The sequence below is a fragment of the Pagrus major genome, chromosome 3 (genome assembly GCF_040436345.1).
Source record: "Pagrus major chromosome 3, Pma_NU_1.0".
Taxonomy (NCBI): domain Eukaryota; kingdom Metazoa; phylum Chordata; class Actinopteri; order Spariformes; family Sparidae; genus Pagrus; species Pagrus major.
Window position 1 is genome coordinate 19900637 of NC_133217.1, and position 16565 is coordinate 19917201.

Sequence of the window (16565 nt, forward strand, 5' to 3'; positions counted from 1 at the left end):
AAAAGAAACTATACAGCCTCTCACAACTACTCTTTAAAAGGGACTTCTTACCGATTGTAACTTTTCCTTCGATCTTTTCCAGCACAAAGCGAGCTTGGTTGGACAGTTTGTTGGCCTCGGCGCCCAGGCTGCCCACCAACCAGTCCTTCCTCAGTTTGTAGTAGTGCAGGCGTAGCTCATAGAACTCCCTGAGGATGTCCTGGACTGAATCGTACCTCTTTAGACAACCCATGTGGTCAAACAGCACCTGAGGATCACATGGTTTAATAATCAGTTAATGACACACTAACAGAGGGTTACAGACAACACTTTCCAATGAATAGTATTTCGCTTGAGGTTGAACATAGATCAGTTTACCATGGAGTTGCAGGTGAGACTGGACTGCAGCTTGAAGACTTTGTGAAGACCAGCTGCCTCAGCCTGGGCCAGTTTCTCCTCAGACATGCGGACCATAAACTTGACTGTGGTGTCTGTGTGATATTCCTTATAATCATTGATGAGAGCTGGTGTTTTGTCACTGCCCTGCAACATGGGCTCCAGCACAGACTCCTTATAGGCCTGAACACAAGAGGGAAGAAATGCAGTGAAACATCTTTCAATTCATACACATCAAGATTTACCACACATCTTATTATTATTGTTTGGTATTGTTTCCTACTATCATAAAATGTTGCAGCTCTTCATATGGAGAAAAAATCCAATAGAAGACATCTAAGAGGGAAGAGGCTGAACTGTACCTGTGTCCATGTCCGAACAGGAAGCTCAGTAATCTCGATGGTGTTTCTGTCGATGACCGACACCTCTCCACTGACCAGGTACTGGTTCTGACCCAGTTCATGGATCACACCTTTGAAGTTTTTATAGCTGGGAAGCTGTTTGGGGACAACAATTAGACAGAAAGAAAAACAGAGAGAATGGTGTAATTGTTCATCTAAAGAAATACATCAACTTTTGAAGCAAACAGTTAGTCTGCTGTCTGCATCCACACTACAAGCAACAAGCCTTGGATCCGTGTACTGCCAGCATGATTATCAGCCAAGAAAATGTGGTCAGGGCTGCCAAAAGTGTTCCTTTGTTTTGTTTCCACAACAATGTGATTGAATTTTAGGAAAAGCATTGTCGGGCCAAACTACATTCAGACATCTAATTCTTGACAACTTTTATTTGAATCATTGCAAGAGTAAACAAATCGATTTCTCAGCCCATTGATCTGAAATCCAAGTCACTTTATTATACTGTTGGCTGGCTTGGCATCACTAGAGGTTATGGCATTGAGACATTTAATCTTTCATGTCTTTTTGACTATTTAACTATTGTCACTACCACTGACATTCAGATTTTTTGGTCCTTAAGTGAGCTCAACAAGAGTGAGGCTCTGGATTCAGGAGTGACTATCCTGTTGGTTGTAGTTAGAATTTAAGGCTCTCACATTTTTCAGATTAGCCATCTTTCGTGGATTCTTATTTATCCATAAATTGCTCACTGAATTCAGGAGTGTGATTCCTGTCCACTAGTGATTTTGTTTAATAAACCACTTCCACTGTTTATCAAATTATTCATGGTTAGAGATGGATAAATAATCTATATAGGACATATATAGATATATATTGATATATAGTATCTGATAAATGCTGTGATATGGATTTTCTGGGAATGTAATTCAAAGCTTGTCTGCAGACAAACAACATGGAATCATATTGACAGAATTATATATCCAATAAATAGACCTATGTCATTACACCGACATAAAGAAATCTTGTAAATCCCTTCATGACATTCAGCAGTTCTGCTCATAGGTTTGCAACTTTGCCCTTGATAGTCAAATACAACCAGAGATAATAAAGTTAATAAAGCTACCTCAGTGTGACAGGGTTATGATCATCATATCACACAACTCTACCAATAATCAATCAGATATCAGTCACTCATGCTCTGAGTGCTTACCATTGGCAGGGGGTCCTGGTGGTTGAGCAAGCGGTTGATGTTGTTGACGATCTCTCGGGGGTCATAGTTGGGGATCTTACACGCCCAGCCTGTCCCGATGCCCTCAGCACCATTCACCAGCACCATAGGAATAATGGGAATGTACCACTCAGGTTCCACCTTTTGGTTGTCATCATACAGGAACTTCAGCAGGTTGAAATCCATCGCTGGAAACAACAGCTTGGCAAGAGGACTGTGGGAAATGAGACCAACATTTTAAGACTTAAGTTTTCAAAATAATCCTTATTTTAGAGTTTATACAAAGGTTTTAGTCAAGAAACTAACTAGGTGAAAAATATCATAATTTGTCATAAAAAAGGCATGAAGACATAGAAGATTATGTCAAATTTTAAACTGGCACATACAAAAGAATCTGAACTGTTGTGTTCACTGTTGCTTTACCTGAGCATGGTGAAGATGTAACGGGGGCTGGCAGCATCTTTGCCTCCATTGATGCGAGTACCAAACTGACCCAGTGGCTGCAGGATGTTAACGTTGTTACTGCCCACAAAGTTCTGGGCCAAGTTCACTATGGTCATCATGAGAGCTTGCTACAGGGACAAATGGGAAATGGATGGTTAGTGGTAGTGAACAGAATACAGAATCACTGCAATAACACATGTTGGCTCATAAAAGCAGGTAATTGTTAGAATTACTCTCAGTTCACTGTGTCACATCACACAGAGTTGACTGTACCTCTCCGTGATGGTAGGCAGACATCTCTGCCACTGAACCAGCCAGCTGTGCTACCTTCACTTCCCTCTTGTCGTTTCTCTTCATGCAGGTGAACAGCACCTTCCTCTGGCCTGGCTTTAAACCTGGAAACAACACACACATCCAATCATGTTTTAAGACGTTTGGGCAATTTTCCCAACTACCAAACAGAGGCAGAGAGAAAACATCAGAGTCCGAACAGAGAGCTGTGGTTATAACTAGGCTGGCCAAAGGAAAAGGAAAATTCCAACACTAAGTAGCACACCAAACAAGAGATGAGGGGAGAGTACAAACCATCGACCAAGGATGGGATGGATCTCTCATTGTCAGAGTTGGAGAACAGAATCAGCTCTTTGTTGATGAAGTCATTGTAGGAGAGGTGCCTAGCCTGAGTTCCATACAGGTATTGCTGAAAACAAACAAAACAATTTATAGCAAAGTTAATACACATACTTCGATCAGCTTTATAATGTTTCATCAGAGTAGTTTTAGATATATTTTAGCACAGAAATAAGCCCCCAACTTTGAGCAAAGCCACAAACCTCCGGCAACCCGTGCATTCTCCTCTGCCGTCTGTCCTCCATGAAATTAGTCAACCACTCCTTCCTGTCATCTGTCTTCTTCTTACTAAATGCCTGGAGATAAAACAACACAACACTGCAGCTCAGTCTCCATTTACTGCACACTTGTGTTTCTTGGTGTGGAACAAAGCACAGAGTATCAAAGTACTAACCGCTTGCTAGCTATCATCTTTATTTTTGGTAAGACATGTTCTAATCTAAATCATAATTTGTCCATTTTATTTATCCTAATTTTTTAAAGCATAGTTCCTGTACAGATGGATGTGTTTAGACCATATTGAACATTAAAGAGGCTTTTCTGTTTGATAAAAAGCAAGTTTTTGTTGAGCAGATAAGAAACTGATAAAAGTGTTGCTTTGCTGCCAAATCTCTGGTTTAATATATATAAGAGTGTCAAAAAACTATCCCTTAGACTACACATACCTATGAATGGGATTCATCCCATAATGTTTTGACACACATGCACTATGGGTGTCTTGTTCCTGTACCAATATATTTATTAAATATGCAACATACACTCAGAGGCCACCTGTACAGTGTAAAGCAATCCAAAGGAATATCCCTGCCATGGATGTAAGAGATGATGTAAGATGCTGAGGACATCAGAAAGGAGCCGTGTTGTGTTGTATTATAAGATATTTTTCACAGTTCCATTCCCCTACAGAACAGTATCTAACTGTAGCATTAAATTCACCAGAGTGATTGCAGCATCGTCCTCTGCACCGCTGTATCTGAATGTGATGCGATGCTTCTCCATGTCAGCGAAGTATTCTTTTGCCTCTTTGCTTGTACTTGTACCCAAACCTGGAACACAAATTTACCATATTTGAATCAAACAACAGAAGATAAGAACTTTAGCATATATACAGAATTTTATCTGCAAAGTGTATATTGATATTTAAATTGATATTTAAATACTGGAGCAGCAAACCTTTGTAGTACTTTATATGCCAGGTTTTATAGTTGTCTGTCTGTTTCTTCCACTCATCAAACTCTGGAATGCTGTAGAAGGCCAGCTCCTGCTTGTTCTTGGTCACCTAAAGACATCAAATTGCCATGAATGAGGTTAAATCCCAGCACCCACGTTGTGTAAATAGCAAATGCACTTGCACCTACTGGTCTTAAAGTGAGGTGTGGTCAGGCGCACTGATGGCGGATTGCTAACTTTAATATTTTCCTCATTGAAGATGTATTTCCCCCCCCTCATCCCACCGTTATTGATCAGGATGATGCTTTTTATGACCCGTCCGCCTGATCTGTGCACACACAGCGTTCCTCCTCAGTTAAATATCAGTGTATTTTTTTTTAATATGTTGACTGTGTGTCTTTCTTACTTTGACAATGGGTGTGATAAACTCCTCCAGGAATGTGTGTTTCAGTAGGGATGGCCAGTTGTGGTGGAAGAAGTTGATAAGAAGACCTTTGATGTGGGAGCCATCTTGATCCTGTGACAGGATGAGAAATGTTAGAACTACTAATCAAACCACTGGATATAATTATACTAAAACTGTGTGCTGAGTGTCCACGAGGAAGGTCACCTGATCCGTCATGATCATGATCCTGCCATAGCGCAGACTCCTCAGCGACTCTGGGTCATCATAGCTCTTTTTGTACTGGAGGCCGACAATTTTGATGATGTTGTTAATCTCAGCATTTTCCATGATCTGTTGAGAAAGAATAAATCCCAATTTAAGCAGGTTTTAGCCGCTTTTGGCTCATTGATTTTGCATAACTGAAACAAAGCTTGGTCATAAAAACTGTGGGTAGATGCCTCCAGCAAAGGAGCTCACACTAACTACAACCACGATTCCAAAGAAGTCAGCATGCTGTGGTTCTTCTCGCTTTATACATTTAACAATGATCCAGTCTGATACCTGCTTGTGTGTTGCCTCTCGCACATTCAGGATCTTTCCTCTCAGAGGGAACACCCCGTAGCGGTCACGCCCGATGACTCCCAGTCCAGAGACAGCCAGAGACTTGGCTGAGTCTCCCTCAGTGAGGATCAGTGTGCATTCAGAGGAGTGTTTGCCACCTAGGACGTGGTAATGGGAAAATTGATTATTTAATCACTGTGTATATACGTTTAGTTTTGCTAAGCTGAAACGCTGCCCTCCTTTACATCAGCCTACAGTGTGAGCATTTCACTCCATATTAAAGTGACAACTAGAGTGTGTGAATGTGGAAAATGATTTGGGGCGCAGAGTTGCAAGTCTGAAATCTGACAGAGGTTGGCAAAATACACTCATAAATAATGAACTCTACTGAGCTCAGGCTCAAGGTAAATAAAAGGCTCTGATCCCTATTCCTTATTCTACCCCCAAGAGAGTGTAGATTAAAACTATATTACATATATCATGATTAAATTAATACCCATCATGTGCAAATGATGCACTCCTGAAGCTTTTTAATGCCTTTTGAGCACCACTTCTTAACCAATATTAATTATTAATGTGCTCTGTAAACCTCTCTCAGTACTCCACAGCAACGTTTTATATATAGTTTAAGAGGAAACAACCACAGCTCTGTCATCAGTACTAAACATTCTGTTACACATTAATAGTTAATCACACTGTTAACACACCAGCGTCATTGGCGTCGTCGAGCTTGGGGATGCCTTTGATCTTGCTGTGCTTCACAGATGAGCACTTCTTATTCAGCTGCGTCTGAGCCTTGAACTTTACCCAGTTGAGTATACTCTCAACGATCCCACAGTTTGTTGCCTGATAAAGAGAGAGTGATGCTCAGTGAGTGACAAAGAAAGAAATCCTTTCATTTTACATGAGAAACCAAAAACAGTGTGAGGAGTTTTCTTACAGCTCTGACAAACTTGTCTGACAGAAGGCACTTGGACCCGAAGCTCTTGGTCTGGAGTGTCATGTTCTCCTTGGTCTGGGAGTCAAAGGAGGGGTTCTCGATCAGTGCGTTCACAAACACCCAGATGTGGTTCTTCACCTGAAGCACCAATGACAGGAGGGCTCATCATTTTCCGTTATGAAACCATCTTGCGTTAGAAATACTGCATTGAATATATGGTTAACCCACCTGGAAAGGTTTGACGGACACTCCTGCCTTATTCTTCTTCTTCACCACTTCAATAAGTTTGGCCACTATCTGGTCCACTACATAGTCAACATGTCTGCCACCCTGAAAAAATACATAGCCTGTGTTAGAAGTGGTATGAGTAAACATAGAAGCAAAGAGTAAAACTGTGTTTCTACCAGTTTTTCACCTTGGTGGTGGCGATGCTGTTAACAAAGCTGATCTGTTGGAATCCCTTCTCGCTCATGGTGAGGCAAACCTCCCACCGATCATTCACAGTCTCATTCACCACCTTAAGCGCCACACCAGTCTCATCCAGTTTATCCTTCACATACAGATCCACATAGCTGCGGAACCCAGTCACCTTTGGTGACAGACAGGACAGATACAGGTTAGGTTTAATAATATATTCAGGCATGGACAATAACACAGCGGCTGATACCTCAAAAACACATCAACTGTAATGACATTAAAACATTGAGACTTACAGGTAATTTTTTCCCGTTGAAAGAGACTTTAACTCCCTTACAGGAGCCAGCTACATCATATGCTCTGCGGGTAAGGAGTGCTACAATATCCTTGTCCAGTTTCTCCATCTTGAACTTGTCCAGGTCTGGCTGGAAGGTTACGCAGGTGAAATCATCCCCGTCAAAGAACTTGATCTTGGGGTCAGAAGTCTTGCTCATGTTGTTCTGCCACGTCTGAGGAAGGTAAACAAATGGTAACATACACACATACCTGCTGTTGCCATACGTTGTCATATCCACTTGTAAAGAGTTCATTTTATTATTCAAAATGTAATGAACAATCTAATGTACAAAGGCATATGCACAATCATCTCAACCACTGTTACTATACAGTTACTAGAGTGCATTTAGTCTATCTCCCAAACCACTGTGATATTGTGAACAGTTGTGCCCATACAGCCCCAGAGGGTGATAATATACAAAACCTTACCTCAGATATGACAACATATCAAAACCCTATAAAACAGCAAATGTGACACTGGTATTGATATGGTATTGGTATTGCATTACATTTTTGTATTGAAATTAGCTACAATCTGATCAAAGCAGTCATTGCTGTGTGTAAACAAACAAGACCGTGGCCTCGGGGGATTATTAAAACTGTAGTAGAGCACATTAGCAGCTTCTACAGCCTGTGAACACCTTGTTCTACTTACAGGAAATGTGCTGATTTTACTATCTCCTTACAGTACAAAACAGGAAATATGCACTGATCAAATTGCAAAAATAAAGCTTGAGTTTTTTAGAAAGAAAGGAAAGTAAAAACATCATTATTACAGACCGTTTATCTTTTAGTACAGTGGAAGTATTTGCATTTAATACACTTTATAACACTATCACTTAGTTCTGGTCATAATCTATAGGGTAAATTGCAGAAGTTCTGCCATTTACAGTAAATAGACGAGTAAAAAACAAGTGCTGGGAATTGTAGTCTTAATTTAAAATCAATCCTTTCAAACATTGGACCCTGGTGTCATTTGTTCAATGGTGTCGTAACATCAAACTATCAGAGCACCTTTAACAGAAGAGACATCCTTACCTGTTTGAAACTGTGTCTGTATTCCTTGCAGGCAGTTTCCACAGTGAACTTGGTACTGAAGATGTTGCACAGTTTAGCACCATAACCATTCCTTCCACCTGTGGCCAAACAAACAGTTAGTATTGCAGACAGCAGTTAGCAACATACATGAACTTCAATAACCACTGATGAAGATGTCAATATGGCTCCTCTCACCTGTGACCTTTTTCTCATCATCATCATAGTTGCTGGAGGTGAGCAGGTGACCGAAAATGAGAGCTGGGACATACATCTTCTCATCCTTGTGCTCCACCACAGGTATTCCTTTACCATTGTTCCATATAGAAATGGTGTTGGACTCACTGATGGAGGAAGAATAAAGGGCAGGATTAGTTACAGAGGCTTTATGAAAAGAATGTGGACACACACAATCTAAAATATATCGTGTAGGACTTGGCATTGAATCTTTGAATACTTTGGTACCGAAGTGAAATATTTCCTTGACCGAGCAGTCCAGTTTGGTTTGCTCCACTTTAAAACGGTTATTTTTTTGAGTTTTGTTTCCATTGTCAAAAGTTGTGGATGGTACCAAATCAACCATTCTGTACCGTCCTGTTTTCATCACCCTTCTGTTTAAGTACCTAGCACACTGATCCGATGGTGGAAGTATATACTGCACTCAAAAATACCAGAGTCTATGAAGTAGGATTTCACTTCCTGCTTTTTCAGCTGTCTTCTGTCTCACTGCCTGCAGCCTTTTCTTGGGTAAAGCTTGTTTCCTTTCATAAAATTAACAATTATATGTGTGTGTTGTGTGTAGAGATTGTCTGGTTGAGCAAAAGAGAGAGTGGCAGAGCGTAAGGAGTGAGTAGTCGAGAACGAGTGAACGAGCAGCTGAAAATCGACGATGAATGCGAGCAGAGCAGAGTACAAAAAGGTTATCAGTTTGTATGCACTGTCAGTTGGACAGTAACATACAGTGCAGGTCACAGCATGTCAGTTAATAAATGCAGAAGCTTGTTAAGATGTAAGACTCCCCTGTTGTTTCCCTACTGCTGGAAAAGTGCAAGCGGTTACTCCGCAGTAGGCCAGTTAACAACCCCGCCCATATTTAAGGGTACTGTTCACAGTGGAAATGCACAGCAGATCTGGCGTTTAGGTACAGGTACCAGGGGTTGCGCAGGGTACAAAGGCTACTATACTGAAAGTATTTCAGTGGAAACGCAGTTTAATATGTAATCAGATTCTAAATGTTGTTCACCGAGTCTTTCATTAAAGACATTTTGATTTTAACAATGATTATGCACATTTTAGTATGTAGTTTTAGCATGGTTCATGTATGGCTTCTTTGTATTACGCAATATTAACCCTGATTCAGTAGGCTTCAAGTTTGGTGGTTGTGGGTCTGCATCTGGGCATGAATGTATTGAAGGGACTGCATTCTAGCAAAAACAAGGTAGTGAAGTTGTGCAATGCAAACTCTGTGACTATCAGTGGCCCCCTACGTCTGATATGATGTGATGCAGTTAGGTTTGTGGTTACTCAAAATAATGACACAAAAAAGCTCACCCACAAACAGGCTGAGGGAGCTGTAGAGATGAGCATTAATATGTCTATAAAACCACATTAGCACCAGAGACCTCAGTGCAGCTGGGCTAATGGTATCATTTATACTGGACATGTTCCAACACCTTTTTTTCCTTCCCAATGCCGATCCAGACACCCTGGCTTTGGGTATCAGCCGATACAAGTAACAATCTGATACCAGTGCATGTTAAAAAAAAGAAGATTTTTTTTGCCTCAGGTAAAACCTTGCAGAGAATGATTGCCATACAACATTCTTGTATCATCTATTTTGACAGCCAATCATAACCAAAAAGAACAAATAAAGAAACTCTAGGAATAGATAACAATTCCTTCAGAAACTTTTAAAGTGCAGCCACTTTTGAAATAGAATCGTTTGAAACAGTAGTGCAACAGCAAATTCAATAAATCTAGGAGTAAATAATTCCTTTAAAACTTACTCACAGAACTAGTTTGCTTGCAGCACCACACTTTGAAGGGCAAATGTTGATGGCGATACTGTGTCCACCCAGTGTGCAGACTCAGCAAAGGTAACCTAATGACCTAATGTCAGTAGTGAAGCTGACTGCCCACACGTCTTTCAGCCTACAAGAAATGTGTTCGCTCACTGTCTCATAAAGTTTGGGGAGAGCAATTTCGTTATGCTCTTTCACATGATGAGTCTTCAAATGCTTTATAAGGTTGCTGGTGTTGAAATTGGAAACAATCATGCCACCCCTCCAAATTACAGCCTTGCATACTGAACATGTGGCCGTTTTACTGGTGGGGTTATCCAGAGTAAAATACTGCTAAATAGCTGACATGTTGCTAGCTCCGTCTGACTCACAAGAAATCAACTTCTTTTTCGCCGCTCTAAAAACAGTAGTTGCCAGGGGCAACACAGCTTTTAGAGTAGCAAAGAATAACCGATTTTCCAGTGAGCATAGACTCACGTACTCGCTGATACCGATACCTGTATTTTCGATACTGGTATCAGAATCGGAACAACTCTAATTTATACAACAGCAGACAACAGCTCAGCTGAAGGACACCCTGCTGTTTAATAGCTCTGTGCTAAAAATATCGATACAACAATATATCACAATATTTATTTTTGCAATATACTGCATCGATATCCAGCTTAAAAAATGTATATTTTGAAAGAAATTATTCATGTTTTAAACAGGTTGTGAATAGCCTTTATTATCCGCTCCTGTAGGCTAGTTGCCTCGAATTGCCATTTTCAGCAGAGTGAACGGGTCAGTCGGAGAAGCAGGATGCAGCATGTCCGACGCTGCTGACAAAATCGGGTAAATTCTGATATAATTAAACGTCCTTGGTACATTCACACAAATCCGATGGTGTGGCGAAACTCTGAAGACTTGTGTGTCATCGCCCTGTGTGTGCGACATGTTGGGAATCTTTGCCAATCAGCTTCCCGAAAAGCGAAGCTGCCATGTTGTTATGCTACTAGCATGCTGGTCCTACTTGTGATTGTTTGTTCTCATTGATGGATTAACAGTTAACAACCAGGATGCCAGGCAGATCATTACTGTGTGTTTTAAACTGGGGCACAGAACCAAACCGAGTGATCACATGTGAAACATCGCGCTACGCAGAGAAATGTCTGCTGTGTCCCCTTTGTAGCATTAAGCCATGCCGAATAACATGCCCGCTAATGACCCGTTCTGCATTATCTCTGAGTCTGTGGTCATTTGCCATGATTTATTATTTGCCCCTATGGGTGGGGTTTGAAAACAGCAAATTCAGGCATACAGTTAACACTATAGCGACAATAAGGAGTACTTGTGCATTTGCACTTTACTTCTCAGATCTACATTTCAGTTCACCGTGTTCACTGTTCAGACAGTGACACAAGAAATTAATACTAGTAAGAATACTTTTGCAATTTATGATGGCATCTACATAACTTCAGTGACACAGAAGAACACTTAATGCATTTTATCTTCATGTTTGTTTTTTTTTATTTCAGTGTGTCCACTGTTTCAGTCTGTCCAGTTAAAGTGCAAGAGTGTTATGGCAGCTACATCAGTGTGTTCGGTAAAAGTGTGCAACTGTGCAAAATTGCCAACACCGTTCAAATAAAATGGAAAGGAAAATTTGAATTAAAATGTTTTGACTTAATTTGTCCGCTGCATTAACAATATAATGTGATGTATTCAAACTACCCAGATCTTACACAGGAACTTGTATTTCAGCTGTGTTTTTACATTTTCAGTGAACTATGTGGAATATCGCAATACGCATCGTATCGCAATGTATCAAGATATAATTGCATCATGATTCATATTGGATCGTGAAGTCCTTGCCAATACCCAGCCCTACTGTTTAAGCAGTCAGAAGTGGATCCAGTTGGCATGTGAGGATGAACCGCATATAAAACTAGAGCTCAGTGCATTTCAGCACAGGCTCATTATACTTTAGTTTTGCCTGGATCCATGTCTCAAACCTCCTCTGTGTATTCACCAAGCCCTGGTTATATCCACAGCATAAAGAAAACAGCCCTCTGCATAATATAGAGAAAATATATAGAGAAAAACAAAAGCATTTTCCCTTACAAAAAGTAGCTTTTTAAAAATGTAATGAGCCCACAATAATTATGAATACATTTATATGAAATTCTGTGGAAACACTGGTCATGGGACAAGAAAGGGTCAACTTTTAGGGGGGAAATGTTGAGTCTCTAAACTAATAAATAAACTAATGTAAATAATTAATGTAAATAAACTAATCAAGAACTATGGTCTAGACCTGCTCAATTTGGAAAGTGTTTTGAGATAACTTTTGTTGTGAATTGGCACAATACAAATAAAGACTGACTGATTGATTGATTTTAGTCCAAATCCAACATGTTAAGGTGATATACAGTATTTAGTGCACGGTACACACTACTTTGTTTTTAGTAATTATATCATGAAGCACTGTACTCACGGATCAATGGTGATCTTAATGCCAGTCATATTCTTGTCTCTTTGTTTGTTGTCTGCTGCATTGACTGTCAGGAAAAAAATAACAAGAACATAAAAAGTTATACATACAGAAGGATCCAACATGGTGCTTATATTAAATGAACTTTATCAACAACTAACAACTAATGATTATTTTCATCATATATTGATCTTTCAATGAATTTTTCAATAACTTGCATAGTCTGTAATATGCCAGAAAATACCAAAGAGTTCTCGTTAGAATTTAACAGATTCCAATGTGGCTCAAATGTCTCCTCTTGTTTAACTAACAGTGCAGACAAGGGCAGCAAAGTCTGACATTTGAGAAGCTGGAAGCAGAGAATGACCAACTTTTTTGCTTGATAAATGATTTAAAGGATAGTTAACTTGAAAGCCAGTGCTAAATAATTTGCTTGCCATTTCAGTGCTACACTAAATAAAAAAAGGATATAAAGCATCGCTGCTACAGTAAGTCCTTACAGGAGGGTCAAATTCACAACCCTGCACATTCACACTGGTGTTTTCAATTGTTTTGGCTGATTAGAGCTCTGGTCAGGTGTAAGTTATGTTGAGCTATGCTGGGAGTTACATGTTGTCACCAAACTCACCCGGCCAATAAGAATTATAACTGTATACGTTGTCCAGCCTGAGGCCGGTGCCAATCAAGCAGTGTGTATACAACCACAAAAAAGAGATGTTACCAATAAATAAGTGTGTTGGATCTTCTATGACTTGTACAATCTCCTGTATCTGTTAATCACATTTTTCTTTATATGTAGAAAAATCACATTTAACTTCGTAACAAAAAAAACTTTAACTCAAGGTCCAACTGCATCTACAGTCTGATGGAGAACATGAGATAAAGAAAAAGCTAGCTAGTGAACATTGAGTAAAAATTATTGTTCCAAGGTGAAAAACGAGATTTCAAACTCAAACAACTTGAAACAAAACAGCATTGTTGGAGACTGTGTAGGCACTAGACCAGGAACTTTTTTTTTTAATTAATTGATAGTCAATCAAAAGAAATTCAATTTTGACTTTTGTGATGAAATTGTGATTTAAGTCATCTATCTTTCAGACATTCTTTAGTTGTAGCCCCTCCAGTGAAAGGATTTGCTGTTGTTATGTTTTTATCACTATAAACTGAATATCTATGAGTGTTGGACAGCTAGTCAAACAAAACAAGAAATTATGTCTAACACGTGAATTGATAAGAAAGAATAAGAGAAGAAATGATCACCTTTCCTGCAAAAAACAACAACATGCTTCTATCTGGATAAAACTATGTACAATGTGGATATTAATGTAATTCAATGAGAATTATGTAGCCTACATGGTTTAATTCAGTGACCAAAAAAAGAAATAAATTATGATGGGGAGGTTTAACTTCTATTATGTTCTGTCGAGAGTGACTGTGCCTTGATTTTCTGCCCCTGGTCTGAGCCTCTTGTGTAATTACATGGCCACAGTCAGCAGTAATATCCAGACAATGAAAGCGTGTCATTAGTCCAACTCCTTTTAAAACACACAGGCTTAGAGGGCCAAATTTGCTGCAGAAATGAAAGCAATCATCACCACTCCCATGTGGAGAGCACGGTGTTGAGCAGCATCATCAGTGCACTTTACTATCAGAGGCATCCAGCACAGCATCACCCCCACATTTCACTGAGTCATTTAAACTGACATGTAATGGATACAATGTGCAACTGCTTCATTAACCTTTATTTTGCTGAGGAAAGCTGACTAAGTATGCTTGTTCTTTCCTAGGGAACATAAGACTGCAGCTCTGCCACAACCAGGATTTCTCAGTCAATTTTACATGTTTTACAAATGTCTCCATTCAGTCTGCAAACAACAGACCCAAAAACACAAATTCAATTGTGTGACATGAAAACTTATCTCATCTGAGGCCTAGTTCAATGCTGCTGAGCAGTGCCAACAGCAGACTGTGATTCGCCTTTGATATCACAGTTACAGAAGGACAATCTCAGATGACAAATGAACCTTTATATTAAGTGTGCAGATTAGAGTGTCAAAGGAAGATGAACAGTGTGGATTCACTCACCAAGAATTTCATCAAAGATTTTGTACAGTCCAGGAACGTAGGTGATTTCTCTCTGATTCATTCCAATGTCTTCATCAAACACCCACATTTGCTGTAAAAAAGACACAAATAATCATAACTGAGAGCATACCCATGAGCAGGTATATAAACAGTCATGTGTTAGTTTATTAACAGCAATTGATTATTCTTTTAATAATTCAGCCGGAAATTTTTAACACAATGATACAGTTGCGGTCAAAAGTTTACATACACTTGTAAAGAAAATGTATATCATGGCAGTCTTCAGTTCCAACGATTTCTACAATTCTCATTTTTCTGTGATGGAATGGCTTCAAATCTGAATTTATTATGGGTTTACAGCTCATTTTTAACAACTCCTCTTGACAGAATCGGTGAAGTTCAACTAAATTTGTTGGCTTCCTGGCACAGACTTGTTTCTTCTGCACAGTCCAAATGTTTTCGATGAGGTTCAAGTCAGGACTTTTAGAAGGCCATTCCAAAACCTCAATTCTAGCCTGATTTAGCCGTTCTTTACCACTTTCGATGTGTGTTTATCCTGTTGGAACATCCATCTGCACCCAAGACCCAATCCGGTTGGCAATAGCTCAGGAGGAAGAGTGGGTCGTCTAGTAATCAGAAGGTCGCTGGTTTGAATCCCTGGCTACCCAAGCTGCATGTCAAAGTATCCTTGAACAAGAATCCCAAATTGCTCACTGCCATCAGTGTATGAATGTCTGTGTGAATGTGACAAGTGTTGTAACATGCTTTGAGCTGTCTTTAGACTGGGAAAAAAAAGCGCTATAGAACTGCATTACGATTTCTCCTGGCTGAAGAGATCCACAGGAAGCAAAATATAATACTACCACCACCATGTTTAACCATGGGTTAAACATATTGCTGCTCATTGTGGCTGAACTCAATATTTGTTTCATCTAGCATAAAGGCTGACCACAGAGTTTTCTTCCAGCAGCAAACTTCAGTCGAGCTTTAAGGTGCTACGTCTAGAGCAAGGCAGCCTCTCAGCTCATGTTGATGTGAAAAACACTTGTGGACAATGACACCTGTCTTCCAGCAGCTTCTACTTTATTGCAGACTTGCTTTTTGGTGGTTTTTGGTTGGTAGGCAGGTGCTAGTTTGTGTTTTCTCTCTATTCGTGGCAGTGACACAACTGTGCCATGCACTTTATAATTACAAATAATTGTTTGTACAGTTGATCTTGGGACATGTAACTGCTTTGAAATGGCTCCAAGTGACTTTCTGACTTGTTCAAATCAATAATGTGCTCTGTCAGCTCAATGTTGAGCTCCTTAGACTTTCCCATTGTAGTGTTTGTGGCTGAGTCTAATGGCTGGCAAAATGGGCCCAGAGAAGTCACCAGCTGTTATCAAATCAGAATCACTCAGAAGTTAAGAGGCTACAAAGAACATTTGATTCACACCACTTTCTATAATCACCAACATGATTGTTCAAATTACTGAATGTATATTTATGATCCAGCAGATTTGGTCACATTTTCAGAAGACTATAATAAATTCATTATTGAACCAAACTTCATGAATGTTTTTTGTGACAAAGTATTTTGTGTTCCACTCATTCATCACAGAAACATGACAGCTGTAGAAATCATTGGAAGTGAAGACTGTCATGATATACATTTTCTTTACAAGTGTATGTAAACTTTTGACCGCACCTGTAAGTCTCTTCTCATTTGAAAAGCTAGAACAAGCAAATATTTAAGTTTTTTTTATATCAGTTGAATCACAATTATAAAAATCACCACTGATTTCTCAATAAACTGACGATATTTTTCATCTGTAATTTGAACAGATTCAAAACAGGAACAGGAACTTTTACATACATAACAGGTTTCCGTTTTGAAGGAGTCCCGCACTGTATTTGTTCACACAGGACAGGTCAGTTACAGATACAGCTGCAATGCTCAGACTATATTTAGCACAGGAAACCAAGCAAGAAAAGAGGTTATGTATTGCAAAAGAGTTTGTTTACTACAACATGCTAAGCTTTCTTGTTGTCTCCTCCTCAGTGAAGAGGGATAGCAGTTTTACTTTCAGATTCAGACCAGACTGCGAGACATAGACCTACACC

At 39.6% G+C, this 16565-nt stretch overlaps 1 protein-coding gene across 3 annotated transcripts in view; it reads right to left on the reverse strand.

Moving 5' to 3' along the window:
• Positions 1-16565, reverse strand: part of top2b (DNA topoisomerase II beta) — a 30495-nt gene that overhangs the window by 10150 nt on the left and 3780 nt on the right. For 2 of the 3 annotated variants that reach the window (XM_073463140.1, XM_073463139.1), the window contains exons 3-24: positions 14460-14550; positions 12378-12441; positions 8079-8224; positions 7884-7981; positions 6806-7018; positions 6508-6681; positions 6321-6422; positions 6093-6230; positions 5860-5998; positions 5153-5310; positions 4817-4942; positions 4613-4723; positions 4210-4315; positions 3973-4082; positions 3240-3332; positions 2992-3106; positions 2680-2801; positions 2386-2534; positions 1945-2176; positions 738-872; positions 358-558; positions 52-247 (exon numbers count right to left, since the gene is read on the reverse strand). In XM_073463140.1, coding sequence (XP_073319241.1) covers positions 52-247; positions 358-558; positions 738-872; positions 1945-2176; positions 2386-2534; positions 2680-2801; positions 2992-3106; positions 3240-3332; positions 3973-4082; positions 4210-4315; positions 4613-4723; positions 4817-4942; positions 5153-5310; positions 5860-5998; positions 6093-6230; positions 6321-6422; positions 6508-6681; positions 6806-7018; positions 7884-7981; positions 8079-8224; positions 12378-12441; positions 14460-14550 — 3019 coding nt within the window. Of the gene's footprint in view, positions 1-51; positions 248-357; positions 559-737; positions 873-1944; positions 2177-2385; positions 2535-2679; positions 2802-2991; positions 3107-3239; positions 3333-3972; positions 4083-4209; positions 4316-4612; positions 4724-4816; positions 4943-5152; positions 5311-5859; positions 5999-6092; positions 6231-6320; positions 6423-6507; positions 6682-6805; positions 7019-7274; positions 7301-7883; positions 7982-8078; positions 8225-12377; positions 12442-14459; positions 14551-16565 lie in introns of those variants that run through there. The other variant, XM_073463141.1, reaches the window with a different exon arrangement.